The following is a 25080-nucleotide window of genomic DNA, read 5'->3' as shown; positions in this document are numbered from 1 at the left end:
GGACGAAAATGGTGAACTTAAATGATTAGGGCAATTTTGACATTTCAATCATGAGAAATGTCTAGAGTAAGGTTCAAGGATTGTTTTGAAAAGAGGGATTTACGAAATGGACTTTTGATAAACCCCAAAAGTAAATGATTAAATTGAAAGAGAAGTTAATGGCAGGCAATATAAAATAATTTTTCCCAAATTATAAAGGTAAATTCAATAAAGAAAATTAATAATTTCATCAGAGAAGGTATCCATTTGGTAAAGATTTACCACAATGGGTATCATTTTTCATAAAATTTGACGAAAAAGTGTAATTTCAGAATTGAAGGTATCTCCTTTATGCCTTACTCATTTGTTTTCCTAATTATGATTATGATTATCATTGGATGTATCTCAAAATATCTGAGTAGCTCTGCAGGTTTTAGCAATGAGAGTCTTGCTATGCACCAGCGTGTCACAGAGTGTACGCCGATTGGACATTAAAGAACACAGTTCCCTAGACAAGGCTCCACCCAAACATATGACTAACAGTGTCAACTTCCTTGTGGTTGTTGCAACACTTATCGTCACCGTCTCCTTCGCTGCTGGTTTTATAATGCCCGGAGGAGGAGAAGGAAGTCACAACAACAACAACAACAACAAAGGCATGACATCCATGCTAACAGAAGTAAAGAGTGTACTTGATCAGCAATACCATAGCATTGTATACCTCTATGGGGGCTGCAATTAGCCTCCAATGGGCTTCCTTAGGTGACATAGATGTAGTGGACTTTACGCTTGAATGGAGTATGACTTTGTTGGATATATCACTTGCAATGGTGGCTGTAACATTCACAGGAGTAAACCTGGTGGTGAGCAAACTTAGTTGGCTTGCCATCATCGTTACGGTCACGAGCTTCATATGTCTCCTCTCTATTTTAGCTCTCATCATTCCACTTCAAGCACCAACTTTTCCCAAGAACCATTGGACTCAGTTAATCTCCTACCTTTCCTTTTGTTTGATTTTGCTCATCACCAAACATGACATTGACCTTTGGTTCATGTACCCTCCAATGCCATGTCACCACTGCTGCAACCATTAGTTAATAAAAGCAAACAATTGTTGGAAATTATTTGTTGTTTTTCAAACGATTATCAAAGGATTAATTCATACTAGTGTGGATTGCATACATATTTCTAAAGGCTGCACATGTCTACAAAATTATTTTTACCCTGCTCAAGCTCTCGTCTTGTTGGAAAGTCTCATTGTGTCCTGTACCTGTCAATCTTTTTACATGGTATAATAGAATAGATATTATGAGCATCATCCTTTCATATCAAATCAACGAATCAACATGTTCTAATAAAAATGATCACAATTTAAACAAAAATCTTTAAGATGGGAGAAGGGCAAAACTTACCACATAAAGTGATTAATAGAGCTCAAAATGAAGCTTGAAAATAAAAATATTATGATCATGGTATGGCGCATAATTGTTTATAAATTAATAATCAAATAGCACGAACAAGACTTCAAAACCGTCTTTTTTTAACTCTGACTCACTACGACTGTAAGGCTGCTAACCAGTTGCCTTCATTGGCGGTAGATGGAATAACATTCAAGTTTATGTTTCTTGTGGACATTCCTGTCAAAACCGATCATATATAAATAAGCACACACCTTCCAAGAACCTGAAAAAAAAAAAAAAAAATATTCTTACATACTAATATCCATCTTGAGAAATATCAAGGATCAAGGGCCCTAGCAGAAAGACATTAAAATTAATGGAAGAGTTCAGGAAAATTTACCAAGGGCTCCCTACTAGACGCAACCGGTGGCAATTATCAGTCCTCTTCCATTGGAACAACAGGAAAATCGAACCTGTCTTCTTCAATTGGTTTGTTGATGATAGAAGCAGGCGATGGTATGAGGGTATCAAGGAAGAACAAAATGATAAAGAAAATTTATTTGATAATATCTCAAAAAAGATGGCTAAAGCAGTCCTCTCTAGTCTCTAATGCCACTCACCAAAAGATACTGTATGTTTTGGTAAGTTGGTATTTACTGCATCATACAAGGAAATAACGGAGAGGATAAAAAATCTTAAAAGAAATCAGCCAAGAGACAGGAGTTCAACATGCAACCACTGATTGGACAGCTTGGAATTGATTGTCTAATTAGTATAAAGATTCACCAAATGGTACAAGTCTGACTAGATACTAACTTCTTTTTTCATAAGCATGCGAGTTAGTGGTTAGTTATCAGTAGGTGAACGCGGGTTTTGAATCCAGGTCGTGGTATCAACTCTCACAGACTTTAACCAACTTAACAAGTTGGCACCTTAGACAAGATTGTTACTTGTTTTGTGTGAATGCTTCTTGTTTCCTCGAGTTCATAAAACTAGTGTTTATGCTTCTAAACGACGTCCAAGGTGTCCAACAAATACTAAATTACTAGGAGAAATGTTTAGCAGAACAATTAGGCCGTTAAAAACATTATGGAAAAAGAACATAAATATGTGAATTTGCATCATGGGAAGAACTTATTAAACTCAAATCTAACAAAAGGATATTTATTGACATAGGATCCTCTTCACCACAATTGCGGCTATTTTTTAGCTCTCTCCTGATTTCTGGTGTATCCTACATTAATGAAAAAAGGGATCATGTATAACCAAATAACTATCTATGCGTTTGGATAGAGCTTCTTGACAACTTCTGCTCCTACGAGGTGCTAGCAAATGTTTGGATAGGTTTTTGCTCTTGCGTGGAGAGGTTTTTTGCTCTTTGTTGAGAAGTTGCAAGAACCTGCTCTTCCGCGGAGAGGTTTTTTGCTCTTGCGGAGAGAGATTGAGCTTTTGCTCTTGTGCAGAGAGGTGTATCCACACAGAGCCCTATATTAACAAAAGTCAGCATCCTATCTATTTTAAAGCTCTTACCAAGTAATGTTTCTAGTATTGAATTAGATGGTTGAGATTATCTTTATCATCCTTTGTTAGTTCATTTTTATACCTGCATGGAAATAAATATAATTAGAGCCGATTGAAGTAACTAATATATGAATAACATACAATTGCTGAATGAAAACCACAATTGTTATATTGGATATTCCATCTGTAAGTTTCATGCTAATTTTCCAAAAAATGCTGACACATATGAGTGGGGTTTTAAGAATCGACTGTCAAGTGAAAATTCATCAATTTGTCTCATTTATCTGAGCTTGCTTAAACAGGGTCGGTTTTGCAAGTTACTCAGCCTTGTTGTACCAAACAAATAAATATAGCAACCCAACCAAGTCCCCCCACACGTCAAGAAGCGGAGGTCTTGAGTTCGAATCCCCATTTAGGGGAAACCCTCAGGGATTTATTCCAGAAAGGACCTGGTGCGTTTGGGACTGCACGTGCCCCGAGGATTAGTCGGGCATTCTAAGAGGCTTAGATACCTCGGTTCCACAAAAAAATCTCATGTATATTTGAACTTTTCACCTATGTAATTAAACAAGGACTTTGTTCTAATGGAATGGCAGGTTAGTCATTTCATAGACTTTGAAAGAAAATGCGAAAAATCTCACAATCCCTTATTTCATGACAATGGAATTTCCTGTGATCCTCTCCTTTTCAACCAACTACTTTGAAAATTGCCTTTCCAGTCTGAACATTTCTATAGGGAAGGTTTTCCCACAATAGACAGAAATAACGCTCAAGTCTCACCAAAACAAGGCAAGATACTGATAAAGGAAAAAACAAAAATATACCTTTGCACAAATGCAAGAAGGGACTGGTGCCATATTACAGGCATGACCCTTGAATCCTCAAGGAATCTCATAAAATGAGTAACAAGAACATCAAACACACGTTAAGGCAGAGCATATTTCTTATCAAGAAGCAGCTTTGTGAAATAACTGCAAAATATAAACAGAGAAAGAAATTGTCAAGATTCTTCAGTAGTTTACTATAATACTACAACTGATATTGGTTTCTGAATAGATTATGTTATGAAAATGGAAAAAATAGTTGACCACAAACAAGAAGAAATTAGATCATATTACTAATTAATTCCTCAGTGACATCGATTGATAAAATAGGAAATTCTAAGGTTACTAGATGCCAGTCAAGTTCGATAGGTCACAAAAACAGTGTATGCTTTTAAGCTGTGCTCCTTCACTGGGGGTAACAGCTTTTTAAAACAATCATTCCGCCACCCATCCTAGCGTGTTGTCTCCTGGTATCGATTTGGTCATCTCAACCAATCCTACCATTTTCTTCTAATAAAACCTTTTCCTTCCCAAAAATAAAGGAAAAAAGGAATGATAATTCATCTTCCACTAGGCTTTCAAGTATTTCCACTCTTATTACTATCTATAGCACCATTTCCAGTACAAATATACCTAGCTATGCAGATGTGTGTCCAAGATGATTTTATAGTTCTGTAACTGAATTCAAAAACATATCATTCTGAGATGCATTGGATCCATTCTTTGTATACAGATTTCTTTGCAGTTTATTAGTGCAAGACAAAATATATCTATAGAGTTTGTACTTCATTTGACGTTGAAGAGGGGCTCTTAAACGCCCCCTGCCATACTTTCAACTAAATTAGTGACATATGTGAATTCATATTACAGTTAATACATTACTTCTCTAGATCTAAGGCACAACATCTGAATAAATTTCTACATTTTACACATGATCTAATTTTTTTTATGAGTACTAGAAGGTGGCATGTGCAAACACACATGTATCAAAAGGGCTTATCTGTAATTCAAAACATTGGTTAAAGGGTGCATGAATATTACATAGTGAAAAGGATATTTTTGTAACTTTGAAAACTATTCTAAATTCATGGGCTGCAGTTTTCTAGGTTTTTACCACTATGACCCTGATTATATTAAGTTTAAATGTAAAAGTGGGGGCATTTGTGGGATCCAAAATTTGGTGTCAAACCCCTTCTACTCCCCTTCTTTCATTATAATAGTAAAGACAAGATTTCATTGAAAAACAAAGTAGGGAAAAAAACAAGACAACATCACAACTTCAGAATCAAGTTCAGGTCAACTACCTAGTTGTGCCACAATACTCCATCTCAGCGAGCTTCAATAGTGCAACACTATGGAACCAAAAGAAATTTGTGTTAGCATGCATTAAAAGCTATGAAATATGAACTTCATGAGCTAATGATTATCTATCTAAGAAACCATATAGATCAAACCATTAAAGAGAGCTATCAAATACCTTGAATGAAGAGGAGGAATAGAGACCTTTTGAATTATGCTTCTAATAACGACAGCTTCCCTGAGATTGCAAGTCCCAGACTGTATATAAAAAACAAATAGTTAGATTAGAATGAACAAATTCAATTTCTGTCTAAAGATTAAAGAAATGAAAATAAAAGAAAATAGTCTACTCAGAATATTTAAAGAATTTCTAACTATGATTTAGTTATTATGAACTCCATGAAATCACATAAAAGAAAGATGGGAAACTAAGAATGATTCAAGTTGGTCAGAACCAAGGAGAAGAAAAGATTATGTGGGTATGTCAAAAGGGAGTTTAGGTGGTTAACATGAGAATGGTTCACAGTTTCGTGCCGATTCAGACTATTTCAGCAAAACATTTTAATTTCAGCCAAGACAGAATGAACCATTGAATGCTCTGTTCATCTCAGAATGTTTCAGCATGTTAAGGAATGCTTCAGACGAGAACTTTGGGTTTTTATTTTTTTGGACGGAAACAAGATTTTAAACATTGACCATGAGGAGAGGGAAAGTAAAAAACGTAAGAGATTAAAATATAGTCCTAAGACTATTAATACAAAAAGTAATTGACAATTTATATTTAGGAAGTGAGGAGTTCACTGACTTTCACTTTGTAGAATCATTCAATCAGTCAATTTATCATAAGTAATAGCAAAATTGCATGGCCAAAAATTTTATCAAAGCAGAAAAAAAAAATTATAGTGCCAAAAAGAATGACTAAGCAAAGTTGTACAAATAATAACCATATACATACTGCCTAGATACTAAACAACAAATATAGATATGATTCTAAAGATTGTTTTCATTTTACAAATACTTTAATATTTATTTGCAATACACATCATATGCCACACACACCAAACCTCATCTATTTTGCAAAATAGTGACACTTTCTACAGCTAATCGACGACTCTCAAAATATCTAAAGATGATACTTTAAAGGATATTGTGATAACACCATATCTTAAATTGGTTATGTTCCTGATCAAGACAGATTGGCTCAATAGTTTGTGATCTTCTCTCTATAAAATAATATTTTTATCTTCTAAGTGTATCATCAAATCATAAATTATGATGTCAAGGCATGCTTATACCATTAGTGTTCTACTATTGGGGAGTTTGGGGGGACTCAATTAGAAGACTTTGTAGTTCGATGGTGGGAGCTTGTTCACTGGTGACTTCTTTTCTTGATCTTCTTTATTTCAGTTTTTGGGCCCTCTCTCACACTCTGATTTTGTTTCTTTAAAATTTGTTTTCTCAATTAAGTTAATTAGTCTTTTAGATATAAAAAATATACATATATGATAGATTTTGAACACACATTCTTTCCATATTGGTTTAATATTAAACCAAATTTTAAAACATACGAAAAATGTGACAATAATACATAAAAATAATCATTACAGTGATCACTCATTTTAACTTCTTCAAAGATTTACATACCTCACAAAGTGGAAACAAAACTCCTTCGTTGAAGGTAGCCACTACGTCATATTTTACAAAAAACGACGGGCCAAAGCCGTCGTTTTTTGAGAAAATGACGGCCCCCCGCCGTCGCAAGAGCAGTTGTAAATATCGATGTCGTTTTTAGTAAACGACGGTTGGGCCGTGTCAAGAATGTGTAGTGTAAAACGACGGTTATGGTCTCTCAAAATAAAACGACGGCCCAAACCCGTAATTTGTTTTGACGAATTTAAATTAAATTAATAGATATAAACGACGGCTTAGAGCCGTCGTTTTTTTGTCAGAATTTTTTTTATAAAATAACCTCAATTGTTTGTCATTTTTAATATTTTTCACCTAAAAAGAAAATGACAATTTCATTGGACAAAATATTGAAATTTAACAAAATAAATAAATACACACAAACAAAAAAAAAACAAAAATTTACATTTTTCAAATGGAAATCATTTTCCTTCAAATTTTACATGTACAATACACAGTCCAACATGCCCCGTTTTCATGGTGTCGATTTTAATACACATCCCAATGTTTAAAATGATTTCTCAAAAAATATCTTCTACCAACTTCACTTGACTTGACTTGTAGAAATCAAAATCAACATTTATCTTTCTCGGTCCTTGGAAGAATGACGTCGCGATTCTTAAAGATAACATACATTCCTCCTTACAACATATTGCCGAAATCTGTGGTTGAAAAATTAAAAACATTGTCAGATATATAGTAGTGACACCGACTATCTAAAGCAATCCAAGTAATTATGCAAGAAAGATGAATATATTAAATTACAAAATAAAAGAGTTCTCATAACTATCATTATCAAACATTTAATTATTTTATTATAATTTTTTATGTTTAGTGTCTATCTACAATATAAAGCAAGAAAAGTACCTCTGTTCAGTAAAACTTTATTCGAAATTTGGGCCAATCAATAATATCACCGCATGTCAAATCAGCGAATGTTCCTTCTCCACTCTGTAGAATCACATTCCCATCAAGGACCTCATCTATAAGAATATCGTAACTATCTGGATCTGCATTAGATGCACCAATCACTCTTCCTTCGGCAACACAATCATGTGGTCGTTGTAAGCGATTCACCTTACAAGGACCTGCCTGTATGCTTGGTGGATTAGAATGTGACTCATGATGTGGAGAATCAGGCCTTACCTATAAAATCATGTAGACAATATCACTGCAATAATAGAAGTTCACTCATCTATCAAAAGTAAAATGCCAATGTTATACCTGTGAAAAACTACCGAGATTGGTGTCAGACCGCATTGGTGTCCTAGTAGAAAATTTTGATTGTTGTAAAGTCTCATTCATCTTTTGCACCGCTTCCGTCAACTTATCCACTCTATTATGAAGGATTGTCGTCTCATATGCCAAGGCTTGCTTGTAAGGAATTGAAGCACGCACGGAAGTCTTGGAAACACCTGAACCCATTCCCCGAACACGACCCCGACTATCAGGACCACAAACCTGTACAAAAAGTGTATAATATCAATACCTACTAACGATATGATATCATACTTACTAATATCATAATTACAAAATATCCTAATTAAAATAATGCACATACCACAGCCACGGGGTCATGGTCTAGATCGTTATGTTTATTAGAAGGGTCATTAGCAATCATTCTATTGATGGCCTCCTGCAAAATAAATAATAATTAAGAAATATAAATCATTAGCAATATGTTTGTATTGGCTGGGAATTCTGCCTGCAAGCTTAAACACAATGAACACGGTTCACATTGAAGTAAATCTCTTGCTTATATAGACATGATAACAGGACTGGAAGAGCATGTAGGACAAACTGATTTCAAAACCACGAAGACAAAATGAAGAGATCATAGCCATGTAATAGGTGAAAAATAAGTATTGAACATTTTAAATTCACTCCTAAGATATAAATAATGTATCAACCCAATATACTTAGATGACTTATAAGCTTCAACAATGATGATGGATGAATCCAATATACTTAGATGACAATCATTGAGATAAGAACACATATGCCATCAACTGCAAACAGATCATACTTGATCATATCATCATCACCGTTGTAAATGCAGTTTACTCAAATACACAAGAGCTTTCGTGAGGTTCAATGCTGGATTTTGATGTGACGACTACATTGTCATGCTCCTTGGAAATATCTTTCTTAAAATCAAGGGATCAATTGTATGTGAATAATTTCTGTTAATTAGCATGTCGGGTTGGTTTGAATTCTATGTTGTATGTGTTTATGATTTCTGGTTCAAATCCTAGGCAGCATAAAAAGTTAATAAAAAAGGGAAAAAAATGATGAAGAAGGTGAAGAAAGAGAGAACAGGTTGGGATAAATCATTTAGGATTGTATTAAAATGAATTAAATTGGTTACCAATAACTCTAAAAGAGTTATCGAGAAACAAGTTGCAGGATCAGCCCAAACAAAAAGGCCCATACAAAACTTGCTGTACTCATAATTAATTCCCACGCCAAACCAAACAGCCTATCACATTTATTCTTCCTACACGTGTCTCACTATAGTCATCCTACATCCCTGTGGACCACAAGTCCCACGTGGCCATGACCATCCCCGCCGGCTATGACACGTGGACATCTAATAGTAGTAGAGGACAACTTCATGTAGATAGAGTCCACCTTCAGCTCTCCCCCACTTATTTCAAAAGTGTTATCCTTCAATAATTGCATCATACGTCATCCACACGGGCCAATGCTAAAAGCTATGGGTCATTGCTACTCAATTTTATAAATTTTAATTCAATTTTTTTTATCTTGACGAACTTTGGCTGGCTGACGTAACCAGGTTCTCTTAGTTGGACGAATCAATTGGACAGTTAAAGGCAACATTAGAGGCACAAGGACGGATTCTTGCAACCTTACAAGAAGATTCAAAGCTGCAGAGACAACTTCTAAATGAAATGATATAAAGGTTCGCTTCTTTGGACTCCCAAGTATGAACATTTGTCAAAGGAACTCAGCAAGGAGAAAGGGGAGCAGTCTGGAGAAAAATCAGTGAATTAATTGATCTGCCTCATGTTGAGCATGAAAGAGCAAACCATACGCGCACCGTTCGTTTGGACTTTCCTTGGTATGACAGAATAGATCCAACGGGGTGGGTCTATAGAGATGAACAATTTTTTCTACATCACCAAGCTCCAGATAAACAAAGATTGCTCATAGCCTCTTTTCACATGGAAGGGAGGGCATTACAGTGGTTTCAATGGATGCAAAAATCAAATGCTACTACAAGATTCCTTTGTTGGACGAAACTCGATAAGTTACTGTCCAACCCTATCCCTTATTATCAAAAGGGGGAGATCGAAAAAATCATGCAAGAAATGTTTACAGTGCTTTACCGTGTTACCAAGCAGGGCCTTTGTGTTTTTCATTCAAAAAATCATTTTAAAAATTTCAAGAAAATGAAAATTGCAAAAATGAGGTACAGCTAAAGTTTGGTATAATTCAGATTTGGCCTTAAATAAATTAGCACAAATATACAATTAATGTATGATATCATGTCTTCCAACTGGTAGACAAATTCTGAGTGCTCATTTATTATTTTGCATAGTTCAGTATGTTCATGGGCCCATATCAATTGATGAACATAATAGGTATTCATAAATTATAGCATTGTGAACACAAAAAGAGGAATGCATATTTCTCAGCCAACATCTTGAGGTATTGGCCTGTTTTAATACATAGTAATGCTAAAAAAACTATATATCGAGAAATATACAATCTCTCTCTATTCTTTTCCCTGTTCTTGCCTACAATTTGGAGAATTGAGTAGCTGACGTGGACACTTTAGGCTTTGTTCTTGGCGAAGTATTACTGTCATTGTGAGGATGGCATTTTCCTTAAGTCTAGATGTTTTGGCCAAGACATTCTGGAATAAGAACATTTTGAAATGAAACACTCATAGAATAAAATTTCTCGGAGGATTGTTTCAGAAAGGTTTTGTCCATCGACATTCTAGGTTTGTTCTACTTTAGGAGGAGTGTGGGAAAAGCTAGTTAAGTGAAGAAGGAATAAAAAAAAGATTATAGTTCAGATCTAGGTGTGGAAACTCAATGCTGAAGTGTTCACATTCAGATACAAGATGAATTCAAAATATATATATATAACAGATCAGTCAAACACTAGAACAAAGAGGTGTTCACGAAAATAAATAAATAAATTATTCTCACCGTTTGTTGGCTTTTGGCATGGCTAGCAATGTATATGTCTGTCCTGGTAATCTCCTTATGAGGATCTTCTTTACTTTATAAATGAAACAGTCAAATATGTAAATAAACAATATATACATATTTCATTCCTAACATGATATTAAACTTACCAATTCATCAGCAAGCCGGGCTTGTCCCTTTCTACCAGAGGTATGAGTGTTTTTATTTTCTTGTCTAACACGCTTCCCAGTAGCCCTCAAAGCTTGGCCCTCAAGTGTCGAGTTGAAATCGACAAACCTCTCCCAATCTTCTTTTCTCACGTAATGAGGCACATGTTTTTTTCTTTCCGCATCCGTTGGATATTTATCATACACGTTCCGACGGAGATTACTTTTCCATTCTTTCCAACATAAGTTTGCTTTTTTTATTACCCAATCCTTATGCCATTTTTGAATTTGATAGGTGCCCTACAAAGAAAATTAAATAAGATGTGTTATATTTGTAATAAGTCATAGTTATAACAAGTAAAAATAAATCATTTAATACACATGCACTCACACTGATAGACTCCCAAATTTGTTCTTTGAGCCTAGTAGGCACATTGGTCCACCTATCATATATAAGTGGCACATGTGTCTTTACTACCCGCCCAATAGTAGTGCATAATTGAGATGAGTTAGGACCGATTGGTTGCCCATTTAGATTGAATTGAACTTGGATAAGCCCACCTATGAAAAATGAAAAGAATTAACAAAAACGTGATAACAAATATTGAACAAATGAATACAATATATTCACCATTTATACATACTCTCAATCGTAGATGTAGATGTGGATGCGGATGCGGATGTTGATGCGGATGCGGATGCGGATGCTGATACTGATGCGGATGCGGATGCCGATGCCGTATTAGGAGCGGATGATGATCGGCCAAATGACATAGTGCTGGAATCACAAATAGATTTTCAAGTCAAGTAATTTAAATAAAGGCAAATTAAAATGAAGTAAATAAAGGGGGAAAAAATAGCAAATACCATTCAGCACATACAAGATCCCACTCAAACATGAAGTCCAGTCCACTTAAATTTGTTATAGATCACGAGTAGTCATATCCGTCTTTTTTATCTCCCTCATTTTCTTATTTGCTTCAAATCTCAGCACTATTAACCTGATCGTTCAATCTTGTTATCATGTACACTGCTTCTAACACCAATTCCCAACTAATTCAGACCCGTCCATCTTCCAGTGCTGCTCATGTGGTCCCTGACATCCCATGAAACCCCTTATTTTCAATTCCTAGACCGAAATCTTAGACAAAACCCTTTGTACTGAATCCTCGTCGTCACTCTCCTATCCTGCTACACTCTCCAGTTCTTAATGTCCCAGTCAATCTTTACATACTGGCCCATAACACCTCTAATCTGATTCAAGGAAGGAATTCCAAGATAAAAGGTTAACCCTAGAGTTATCCTTACTTACCAGAGAGAAGATCAATTAGTTCCACACCAGTATGCCTTAGTTGGGCTTGCACATGGAATGTCAATAAACCACCTAGACTCTGCTGAAGGTCTTAGTGCCTCAGTTTCACTCCTGTACACAAATTAAGTATTTGATGTTTAACAGTGACAAGACTTTAACATGAGTTAGATTCCATTTCATGTTTTTGTTTGAAAAGTTGTACTTTTTATGATCTACTTGCAATAATTCGTTGTCTATGATATTTAGTTTTTATCTCAAGGATGTTGAAACACACACAGGTTTAACTGTCTTATGTTCCACATTTTTCATTGGTGTGTGAGGTAGGATCAACCCCTCAACGTAATGGAAGTGGCTCTTTTAGTTAATAGATTGAGCTATTGGCTCAACTTACCTAGTCAATTAAACCTCAACAGGTTTGAATTGATTGTTTTGTATCCAATCACTCATACTCATACGTGCTTAAAAATAATACGTTTCTTAGTAAACCAAATTTCCTTCTAGGAACTATATATATATTTTACATTATACTATTGTGAACATTGATTCTTTTTTTGTTTTTTGTTTTTTCTGGTTTGCCTCAAATTTGTTTCTATGTTTCAGAAACCTTCATGGGAGAAGACAGCTAAAATAATAAGAGAAAGGTATTTCGTGGTGTCATGGACATCACCAAATCAGCCAATATGCATGGCTAGTGGACTGCCTACAATATGAACCAAAAATTTTATCACAGTTTAGTTGGATCTGAATAAACTATACCTAGTTATGGACGGCACTAATAATATCCATCATGTATTCAGATCTCACGATTGGGTTCTTGATCTCCAGATTCAAGGGAAGCATCAGTTATTTTCAGTTAAGGTTGTTTCTTGGTAAGTCTGCAAACTAGTCCTTTTCCCAAACTTTCTAAGACATCCAGCTAGAAATATTATTCTAGACCTATGGTGAAACATTATTATATTGTGTATTTTTCTATCAAATTCCAGAGTTTTATCGAATATAATTTTCAATACTAATTGATGAATGGAAAAGTTTCATGTAGCACCATACATCAACGAAAAAAAAAATGCATAATTTCAAATCAACAGCAAATTTCACAGATGAGTGATAAAATTTCCTTAAAGGAGATAAGCGAATTTTATTCCAAAAACTAAAAAAAAAATCAGTAAGCATCGTTAAAATCATACCAAGAAATCGAGAAGATATCCAACCAGATTAAACAAACAAGCTCAATCTACTAAGCCTCAAGAGATGAGTAGAACCAACGATGAGCGAACCTTCGAATCAATACTGGAATCGCAGAATCCGTAACAGAACTTTGAGATCTGCAAATAAATAAAGGTTAAGAAGTGATCAATCAACATCTGTGGAATAACAATTTATTCAGATCAAACACAAAATCTAATAAATCTTCTTTCTGAATAAGTGGAATTCAAAAGAAATATCCGAATCTTATCTGCATTTTGTTCTCTAGAAATTAAACTTCCTTTAAAAATTTGACTAATGGTGTATCAAATATCAATCAAAGCAAATATTAAAATTAAAAAACAATAAGATAATTGAAGAACAAATCAGATTTCTATTAGAAGCTCTCGAACGGAATCGAATAAATTACTAAACATTAAAAAATAATCAAAGAAGATTACCAAATGGATGTAGAAAACATTACGCCTGAGAGAGAGAGAGAGATCGAGAGAGAACTACCGCGCGAAGCTCTCTGATTCGTAAGTCCGAAAATGAAAATCGCGAAAGAAGAAATCGAAAATGCGATTTGTTCTTTTGAGATTTAAAACTCTAGGGTTTTTTTTAAGAGGAAGAAGAAGCAAACGAGAGAAGAAATCGAAAATCCAATTTTCACTCTAGGGTTTCTTTTTTTTGAGGAAGACGATAACAGAGAAGAAATCGAAACTGATATTTGGTAAAGGTTGGTGCGGAAATAGTGTTACGCTATTTTTATTAACGCCACACCAATCGGTGTAAGCTTAGTAAAAGTTGGGGTGGCAATAGTGATTCTTTTATTAATTAAATGACGGAGTAAATTAGTCGTTTATAATCGACTATTATAAACGTCATTAAGGGTTAAATAACGGGTGAAACCCGTCGTATATAAACGACGGCTTTAGTCCGTCGTTTTTTCCACAATAGTTAGTCGTTTTTCACTGTTTATGACGTAGTGAGCGGGCTTATAAATAGACTTTTTTTCAGAGCTTGATACAAAGAAAAATGGAGTCTCTTATTCTTTCGAATATCTTCTTTAATCCTTGGAAGCAAGACAAGATTGTAGAAGCATTGGGCTTTTCTCGTGCCCAAATTGGAAGCAAAAATTATAATGGCTTGGTACAATGCATTGGCTGATCACTTCTCAGGTTCCACCAAGTAAAGAACATCTTCCCAAAGTTCCTATGAGGGAATGTGTTTAAATGCTTTGGGCATTTTACCAACTGTGTATTTACTAAGCAGTTTTCCAACTCTGCACATTATGTTTAAAGCCATTTTGATTCGAATCCGTATGATATATAATTCGAAAAGAAAAATCATAATCACAAGAAAAAGATGGCATACCCTTTATATAAATCAATGATGGCAGTGTCCAATTTAGGAAGGGGTCATGTTTCTATGGGTGGACGGCCAATCAAAGCAATTAGTAACTTATAAATTAAAAATCACATGAACCAAAGACAAAAACAAGGACATGGGAGACATTCTTGTCAATCTAATACTTCCCACTTCTCGGGTGTTACCAACTTTCCTTTCTGCAGTGAATATTTCTGTGGATTCTCTAGTCGGGTATTATAATATCCTAAGACTTTTGGGATACGTGTTATTTTTTAGTACTACGACTAAAATGGACTCCACAATTATGTGTGCACCTCCACATCAACAATGTGTGAAATGATGTCAATTATAATGTCACTCAAGCACGACTCATAAATTTATTACCAAATATGAAAAAAATTAAGATTTCATTTTCATATGTTGATCTAAGACTGATTATAAAAATGAAAATATGGTTACCTTCTCTCTTTATATTTTTCGAATTTGGTCGTATACTCAATATGAATTAGGCTACAAAGAAAACTACACTACTCCATTAAGTCCTTATTGTTTTTTTGTAAGAGTCGAGAGAACTATTGATGCTTCTGTTGAACTCAATCTCTTATTATTGAAAAGAGAGTGAGGGTGTAAAAGCCTTTTTGGCGTCCAATTTCTTGGGCGATAGCTATAGAGTTTTGACTTATCTTCTCTCTTTTTAGAGAGAGATATCTTGAACACCTAACTTAAGAGATTGACTAGTTGCACACCACTAATCGTTGGTTGCACTCCAACCTTAAGAAATCTTTTAATTTTTTTTTTTTTTTTTTGGGTTTTTTATAACATCTATTTTAACATATTGATTGTACTTCAATAGGCAACCTTTAAGGGTATAATGTTTATTCATCTTCCTACAACTTTGTATTCTTTTCTTGTACTTTACTTTGCTCGTGCTTTGGAAATGATTTTAGTAGTGTTCTCTTTGCCTTTAATTTGATGTACTAATTTTCTAATCTCTGTTTAGAAATTAATATGAACCTGTTTTTGGATCTCATCTCTTGGATTTTCATTATCTATGTTGATTTGAAGTGTTGACATGGATTCCGACGAGTTATTAAGCCTTACAATAGCTAGGCCCTAGGATAACTCTTTGGGGACAATCGATTTGACTTCAACCATTTTACCTTTCAATTCATGAAAGATTTTGAGCACCATTTTTTAAATTATTTTTGGAGTATAATCATCCAAATGGAGTGCAAAGGGGAATTTTTAAGTGATGGTGTGCAATTGGTAATGGGTGGTGTACAACTAGTTGGTCCTTTAAGTTAAATGTATCTTATTAAATTTAATCATACTTATATTACTTGAATACAAATCCAATAAATTATTTATAATTGAATTTTTAGAATATTACACAAAGCTCCATTCCATAACCTAAGTAATTGAGGGAACTGCACTATAAAGGAGTAGACTCGATTGGTAAGTTATAGTGCACGAATAGCAAACTCGTGCTTTCAAGTTCTACTTAAAATTAGTTATATCTCTATTTTTCAAATGGATAACACGTCTCATGACCTCAAACTTTTCTGATCAATTAGATTTTTAAGCATACAAAATCTCTCAACATAACTATTATTCTATAATTTTCAATAGATCAAGAATCATGCATATATCTCAAGAACCTATTCATGTTGCTAAGAATCAAAGTAAGGGTACTTAGTTTGTGTCATAGGTCAAAAACATTGATCTAATAATATATGTTGGATGTGTGCCTTTTCGCAATCCACGTGCCAACGCATCGAAGCGTGCAAACATCAATTTCAAATTCTTCAATATCCTGACTCACCTTCTCTCTCCTCTCTATTTGGATCGGCAATAATTCTAATGATTGATGGATATCACAATGTTCAAAACTCTATGATGTGCATCTCTCACTGTTATTACTATTTTGGAATGTCGATCCACTTATATTTCGATAGAGGACCTAAAGATCATTTCTTAGTAAGATTTCTATTCATCAAGATTCCCTATTAAAACTTAAAAGAGTATATTTCTAATTCTAATGATATTGGTAATCATCTTTATAGACACCCCAATTTGAACGGGCCCATACTTGAAAAGGCCCAAAAATAGTAGTTTTCCAATAAATTTGGTCAATGTGCCTCAAAATCCCAAATCATTGAAATGTAGCGTTTTCGTCAAAATTGAGGCCCCTAAGACCCCTTAAGGGTCTAATGGGCCCACAGGAAAAGGCTCGGCATGCTCCCATCTACCCCGTTCCACTAAAAAACATCGATTTTTGACAAAGTTGGCCAACGCCCTCAGGGGCCCAAATCACTGAAAAATGACATTTTAGATTGAACCGAGGCCCCTAAGACCACCCAATAGTCTAAGGGACCCACCAAAGGGATCGGACCCATCCTACGCCTTCTCAAACTTCATCGCTCCACGCTTGCATCCAAAAAATACTAAAAGCTCGATAAAATTCCCCAACAGGCCCAAAAAGCCCGATTTGCCAACATGTGGTATTTTTTATCAAATCATTGATTTCAAAAAATGTAAAAAAAGTAAAAATTTTAAAAATGTGAGACTTGGGATAACTACCCTTCATCTACCCTCCACTGCTCTGCCTCAAAATCCACAAACATTTTAAGCCCATTCAAACCCCATAAGCCCTTAATTATCCAAAAACCAATTTCCCACCTTACACCCTAACCTAAAATTAACCCCATATCACCTAAACCCTAAAACCTACCCACCCTAAAATCCAATCCAAAACAAGCCTTATCCAATCCCAAAATAACCTACAACCCAAGCCCAACACTAAAAGCCCACAAGACATCACTCATATCCAATTCATTATCCAACCCACAACCCTAACCCATTAACCACTACCCACATCAACAAATCACCCTCTCAACATCAAAAGATGACACATGTCATCATCCTCTTTTACCTTCCTCATCTAATCATCTACCCCTATCATCATTCTCTAAACAATTCATCTAACCCACATCACCTCTCTCCAAAATCACCTCAACCCATACCCTACCCTAACCTAACCTATCTCCATTCTCTAACATCAACAACTACCCACATCACAACCCATACCCTATACCCACTAACCTATCATCATTCTCTAATATCATCAACCACCCATATTACAATCCATATCTACACCCATCACTTTCTTTAAAACACTCCAACAAAATCATCTCTACCCATACCCCTCTCATCATCAACTAACCAACCCATACTCTTCTCTCTAATCAAACAACCACCATCAACCAATCAACCAATCTCATCACCTCATCCTCTAACCATTATTGCCACATGTCTTCATCCTCTTAATCCTCCAAAAAACCAATCTACCAACCTCTTACATAATCCATTCTCTTAAATCTACACACCTCACCTCCTCAACCAACTTAACACTCCTTCTCTAAACAATTCCCTTACACCCCCATTCTTCCCATCAACCATCACTCATTTCACCCCATCAAACACTTTACCCAAATGGATTTGGGTAAGATCCAAACCATTTAGGTTAAAATATAACTCATTTCCTTCATTACACAACTACCCTTACTTACATTCCAAATTTCATATCCTTTACTTTTAAAATCCATGCCATTCTTTATCATCCCAACTCTTCACCCCATTATACCCCTAAACATCTTCCAAGCATCTATAAATACCCTTCCCCTCCTTCCAAAAATGGTTACCAAATTTCACTAAGAAAAAAAAATATATTTTCTCAACTTATCTCTATTACTCTCATATTATCTTCTAAAAAGAAATTTCCACTCACATTCTACTAAGAACTCAAGAAGACTCAAAGAAGAAGAAGAAATGATAGAAAAGAAAAGAAAATATTGAAGCATCAAGGTGGGTTCAAAGTACACCCCCCCTCTCTATCTCTCTAACCTTCTCTTCCTCCCTCTTCTATTATCCCCTCCCCTCTTCACTTCGTTTTAAAATGGACTTAGGATGAATGGACTCCAAGGATTAGGTCTATTAGGATCATATCCATCAATAATTGGATCCTATGATTAAGTCGAAAGTAAAACCCTATGTAGGGTACAAATGCACACACGTGACACTTTATTTTCATCTTTTTAAAAATTAAAATGATCGAGTTCTTTGAGGTTACCGCCACTTGGAGGGGAGAAAAGGGTACCTAACCCCTTCCCTTTTCTCCAACCGAGCCGCTTACCCCGACCCTTAGGTTTGATTAGTTCCTTACCCATCGCGAGTCACTATATGCCAAAAATATCATTTTTTAGAAAATGTACATCGGGTGACCATTCATACCAACTTACAACATGAATGGTGGCGACTCAAATTATTAGTAGATGTAGTCATCGTAATGACGAAAACCACGTATCTACAACTAGTGATTCCACTGGAGAGATGGTTCATCCCTCGTGACAACTCGATCATTTTACAAAAAAAAAAAGATTTTTATCTACTAACATTGTTCGTTTGTTATTTCCTATGTTTTCTTTTTATTTTCCTTCACATGTCCACATTGTAATATTTATTTACTTTCGCTACTTGTATTACGTTATTGTAAGGGGGTCAATGAAAAAAAAATGAAATGAAAAATCTTGTTGCACGTGCACTTGCGAGCATAGCCCAATTCACAAGCCACCCCACCCTCAACAAATTTAGCTCTGATGCTTAGTAGTTCTACCGCTTGAGATCGTTATTTCAAGTGTCGGGGATGAACACATCAAATCCGATCACCAACCAGCGACTTGTGTATTTCAGTATGTATCGAGGTTTGAAGATCAGGTAGCCGTGAAACTACCTACTAGCCGCATGCATGTGCCCGATTAGACAATGCTAGGACACAAGTATCAAGTGCACATCGACCCCCAAAGCTAAGTTGTATTTGTTTAGTTGTTATCGGGCCTCGAAGCCCAAGTTGTAAGCCCACGAGGCCAAGTTGTATAGGTTAGGTGTAATTTTCTTTCTTTGCTTATTCCCTTGGTAAGAGGGGAAAAACCAGCTTTTTTATTTATCATGCATATCATAAATAAAAAATAAAAAATAAAACAAAAAAATTGGAAAAATGAAAAAATGTAAATTTTTTTTTGGCCCAAGCCAAAAACCAGAGGCAATATGCCTCAAGTTGAATTAACAAACATTAAAAAAAAATATATTTTTTTTAGTCAAAAATTCGTATTGGTCCGTATTTCAAGTATGGTTCGGTGTATTTTATGCCCATCCGTGTTTGAAATACGGATTAAAAAAAATTTGTTTTTTGTTTATTTTGTTCCTGACATTAGTCTTGACAACTTTTGTTCTTGTGTTTATTTTTCTTTTGATGTTTAAGGCTTGAAAATGCTTAAATGAATTATTTTTTAATTAAACTTAGGGACTACTCCTCGTCGTTTTTCTTTGTTTGATCAAAACAGAACTCGCATACATTCTATCGATTAAAGTTGACCCTACCTAACGTGGTATACTATCAACCTCGCCTACAATCAAATCCGTTACCATCCATCACCAATCATAAAAAATGGGTTCACGACCCGCACGACTCAGATTGGGTCCACGACCCAGATCCATCTCAACTGGGTCCCCGACCCAAATCCATTTTAACTAGGTTCCGGACCCAGATTCACTTAAAGTGGGTTCACGACCCAGATCCATTTCAACTGGGTCCACAACCCAGATCCATCTCAATTGGGCCCATGACCCAAACCTAGACCCATTTTCAACTGGGTTTACGACCTAGATCCCATTTAAACTGGGTCTACGACCCAGATCCATCTACAACTGGGTCCATGACCCAGATCCATTCAAACTGGGTTTACAACCCAGATCCATTTCAACTGGGTCCCCAACCCAAATCTACTACGATTGGGTCTATGACCTAGGTCAATTCAAACTAGGTTTACGACCCATGTCCATTTCAATTGGGTCCATGACCTAGATTCATATTCATTTTAATTGGGTCCATGACCCAGATCCATTTCAACTGGGTCCACGACCCAAATCCATTCAAATTGGATCCATGACTTAGATCCATTTCACACTGGGTCCACAACCCAGATCCAAACCCATTTCAATTGGGTCCATGACCCAGATCCAATTCAACTAGCTTGACGACCTAGATCTAAATCCATTTCGACTGGGTTTACAACCCAGATCCATACCCATTCCAACTGGGTCTACGACCCAGATCCAAACCCATTTCAACTGGGTTTACAACCCAGATCCAATTCAATAGGGTTTACGACCCATATCCAAATCCATTTCAATTGGGTTTATGACCCAAATCCAAATCCATTACAACTGGGTCCACGACCCAGATTCATTACAACTAGGACCACAACCCAGATTCATTTCAATTGCATCCATGACCCAGATCCATTTTCAACTGGGTTCACGACCTAGATCCAATTCAATTGGGTTTACGGCCTAGATCCAAATCCATTTCAACTGGGCTTATGACCCAAATCCATTTCAACTGGGTTCATGACCTAGATCCATTTTCAACTAGGTTTATGATCTAGATCCATTCAAACAGGGTCCACGACCCAAATCCATTCAAACAGGGTCCACGACCTAGATCCAGTTCAAACTGGGCTCGCAACCCAAATCCAGTTCAACTGTTCTCGCAACCCAAATCCAAACCCATTTCAGTTGGGTTTAAGACCCAGATCCACTACAAACCGGATCCATATCAAATTTCAAATCAAGTTCATAATCTAGCAAAGATAACAATCAATCAATCGACTCAAATGCATTCAACTTTCTCAACAAAAAAAAAAGAATTTTTTTTTTAAAAAGTGCCAATTGCAATCCTTGATCAAAGTCGGTGCCTAGAAAGATCTTACCCTGTTAATACGAAGAGAATAGACTACGTCTATTTAGGGAATGAGGTGATTTAAGAGTGTCATTGTGCCCCGCCTCTTCCTTGGAGATCTGTTTGGCCGGCGTTGATTTCAGAGAACTGAATTGGAGGCTACCAAAAACATTGGTTATTCCAAATTGATTTATCTAAGAAACTGCTCTTTCAAAATATTTTACTGATTCTGTGTCGATGTCAACTCCGTGATGATGAAACTACTTTTTCAAAATATTTTTCCGACTCCGTGTCGATGCTAACTCTGTGCTGATGAAATTACTTTTTCAAAATGTGTTACCGACTCCGTGTCGATGCCAGCTCTGTGCTGATGAAATTACTTTGTCAAAATATTTTTCCAACTCCGTGTCGATGCCAGCTCCGTGTTGAGGAAATTACCTTTTCAAAATGTTTTTCCAACTCCGTGTCGATGCCAACTCCATGTTGATGATATTACTTTGTCAAAATATTTTTCCAACTCTGTGTCGATGCCAACTCCGTGCTGATGATATTACTTTATCAAAATATTTTTCCAACTCTGTGTCGATGCCAACTCCGTGCTGAGGAAATTACCTTTTCAAAATATTTTTTCGACTCCGTGTTAATGCCAGCTCCATGTTGATGAAATTAATTTTTCAAAATATTTCCTGACTCTGTGTCGATGCCAGCTCCGTGCTGATGAAATGACTTTTTCAAAAACATTTTCTCGACTCCGTGTCGATGCTAGCTCCGTGCTGATGAAATTACTTTTTCAAAATATTTTTTTGACTTCGTGTCGATGCCAGCTCCGTACTGATGAAATTACCTTTTTAAAATATTTTCTTGACTCCGTGTTGATGCCAGCTCCGTGCTAATGAACTTACATTTTTTCAAAATATTTTTTCGACTCCATGTCGATGCCAGCCCCGTACTAACGAAATTACCTTTTACAAAATGATTTATCGACTCCGTGTCGATGCCAGCTCCGTGCTGATGTAACTCTTTTTTCTTTTAAAAAAAAAAAATTACCAACACTGTGTCGATGCCAGCTCCGTGTTGATGAAACTACCTCTTTCAAAATATTTTCTCGACTCCTTGTCGATGCCAGCTCCGTGCTAATGAAATTACCTTTTCAAAATGTTTACCTGACTCCGTGTCAATGCCAGTTCCGTACTGATGAAATTACCTTTTTCAAAATATTTTCCCGACTCCGTGTTGATACCAGTTCCGTGCTGATGAAATTACCTTTTCAAAACATTTTCCCGACTTCGTGTTGATGCCAGTTCCGTGCTGATGAAATTACTTTTTCAACAATGTTTTACCGACTCCGTGTCGATGCCAGCTTCGTGTTGAGATAATTCCGTTTTCAAAGCATTTTACCAATTCCGTGTTGATACCGACTACGTGTCGATGCCAGCTCCGTGTTGAGATAATTCTGTTTTCAAAGCATTTGACCAACTCCATGTTGATGCCAACTCCGTGTCGATGCCAGCTCCGTGCTGATGTAATTATTTTTTCAAAAAACATTTTACCAAGTCTGTGTTGATGCCGGCTCCGCACTGAGAAATTACTTTTTCATTAAAACTCATAATAAACAACTTTACCCGACCTAATAAAAACATCATGCATCTTCATTTTTGTAAACAAGATAGTAATGCTTGATCTTTTGTACCCACAGGTGGCCAAAAGAAAAAAATATAAATAGCCAGAGGTACCTCCTTATTTTCTTAGATCATCTACAGTCACCACGAGTTCTTCCAAATCGGCACAGCCCCCAGCGACTGAAACGTCGGGTATCAATCCACAAATAGCAGCACTATTGAAAATAATTGAGAGACAAGAAAAGATAGTTAGTACCATGTTAGCCAATGCCAGCATCATACAAGCTCAAACAATACAGCAACACGCGTCCGGATCAAATCATGATTTACCTGAGCAACCTCCACAGGGACCATAGATCACTGTGCCACCTGCAATGCCTGAATACCTGGGGCCCCCGCTCTATATTCCCTAGAATCGACCACCCCCTGTGGTCATTTCTAATAATGAATGCGAGTACAGAGCCACAGAGGCCAAAATCGCAACAGATGAAAAATTGGCTCAGTAAATCGAGTCTTTGTAGGAAGAGATGAGAAGAATGAAGGGCCTCAACACGATGAGCAAGACTCGATTTAAGGACCTCTACTTTTACCCTAATGCACAGTTGCCGGCCAAGTTCAAGTGTTTGGAATTCGAGAAATATAACGGAGTAGGGTGTCCTCTGTCGCATCCAAAGTTATACTGTGGGTCTATGTGCCAATATGGCGAGGATGACAGATTACTAGTGCAGTTCTTTCAGAGGAGTCTGACGGGGCCGGCCCTCAAATGGTTCTCTGGATTGCACCACACACTTATTAAGAACTGGCAAGACCTTACTGAGATGTTCTGGCACAATTATCGGTTTAATACAAATGTGGGACTAGATCGAAGCGACATGGCTAAGATGGTGAGAAAACAAAGGGAAACGGTAAAAGAGTATGCCTAGAGGTGGCGAGAGTCTACTTCACAAGTAAGGTCTGCAATGACTAAACAAGAAATGAACACCACGTTCATCTCAACACTAGGGCATGCTTTTTATACTCATCTGGTGGGATACACTACGGGCACCTTTTCAAACTAGTACAAGTAACAGACCGGGTCGAGGACGAAATCTGAACTGGTCTGATATTTGATTTCACAAGCCTAGGGATGGCAGCAGGAATGCTTCCACAGAGAAAACGGGTGCTTGTGGCAAAGAAGAGAAAAGAAACACAGGTCAACAATGTACAACCGAACTGACCCCTCTTCATCCCTACACCAGTACCAAGACCACAAGCTCTAACAACTTCATGGGCCCCAGCGCCACCACCAGCCTGGAACCCCATACCTCAAAACAAGTTCAGGGCAAATCCTCTACCAGTGGCACCACAGTATGAGCAAGGTCAGCAAGCGCGACCTAACAGAGTATTTACTCTGTTGCCAATGGTACTATCAGAATTACTGCCGATCTTGCTCAGGGAAGAGTACCTCACGAAAAGACCACCAAATCCAAAGGCTGTGAGGGGACCAGGGTACAATCCTAGTTTGTTATGTGAATTCCATATGGGTGTTCTACAGACCAGTGTTGTAACCTCAAGCATCAGGTACAAAACCTGATAGACAGGAAGGCTCTCATATTGGATGGACCATCGAACCCTACTCAACAACAGAACATCAACCAAAATCCCCTACCTACTCACAATGGAGAGGGAAATGGACATAGAGTGAATGCCATTATCGAAAAACCAGACTTTAATCCATTAGCTCTGATAGTTCCTATTGGGTCAAAGATTAGAATCCAGTTTACT

At 36.5% G+C, this 25080-nt stretch overlaps 1 protein-coding gene and 1 pseudogene across 6 annotated transcripts; both read right to left on the bottom strand.

The window, feature by feature from the left end:
* Positions 1-1705: 1705 nt before the first annotated feature.
* On the bottom strand, positions 1706-24873 carry LOC147400243 (bystin-like; annotated as a pseudogene).
* LOC147400244 (uncharacterized) lies at positions 7264-14215 on the bottom strand. 6 transcript variants are annotated; one of them, XM_086445856.1, is made up of 9 exons: positions 13992-14166; positions 13533-13670; positions 11681-11814; positions 11428-11597; positions 10891-11336; positions 8271-8345; positions 7934-8170; positions 7577-7855; positions 7264-7371 (listed from the first exon to the last, which is right to left on the bottom strand). In XM_086445856.1, exons 6-8 carry the CDS (start codon positions 8328-8330, stop codon positions 7583-7585), a joined length of 570 nt encoding a protein of 189 aa, XP_086301982.1. In that variant the 5' UTR covers positions 8331-8345; positions 10891-11336; positions 11428-11597; positions 11681-11814; positions 13533-13670; positions 13992-14166; the 3' UTR covers positions 7264-7371; positions 7577-7582. The 6 variants fall into 6 exon arrangements, 2 of the variants coding, with proteins under 2 accessions (XP_086301982.1, XP_086301983.1); XR_015179249.1 differs by lacking the exon at positions 7264-7371 and having other exon boundaries at positions 7722-7855; positions 7948-8170; positions 13992-14215; XR_015179248.1 differs by lacking the exon at positions 7264-7371 and having other exon boundaries at positions 7730-7855; positions 7965-8170; positions 13992-14215.
* Positions 24874-25080: the final 207 nt, after the last annotated feature.

This window comes from Akebia trifoliata, chromosome 6 (genome assembly GCF_017979445.1).
Source record: "Akebia trifoliata isolate Shusen 1 chromosome 6, ASM1797944v1, whole genome shotgun sequence".
In the NCBI taxonomy this organism is placed as follows: Eukaryota; Viridiplantae; Streptophyta; class Magnoliopsida; order Ranunculales; family Lardizabalaceae; genus Akebia; species Akebia trifoliata.
The sequence above is the reverse complement of the archived record's forward strand: the minus strand, read 5'-3'. Positions and strand labels throughout refer to the sequence as shown.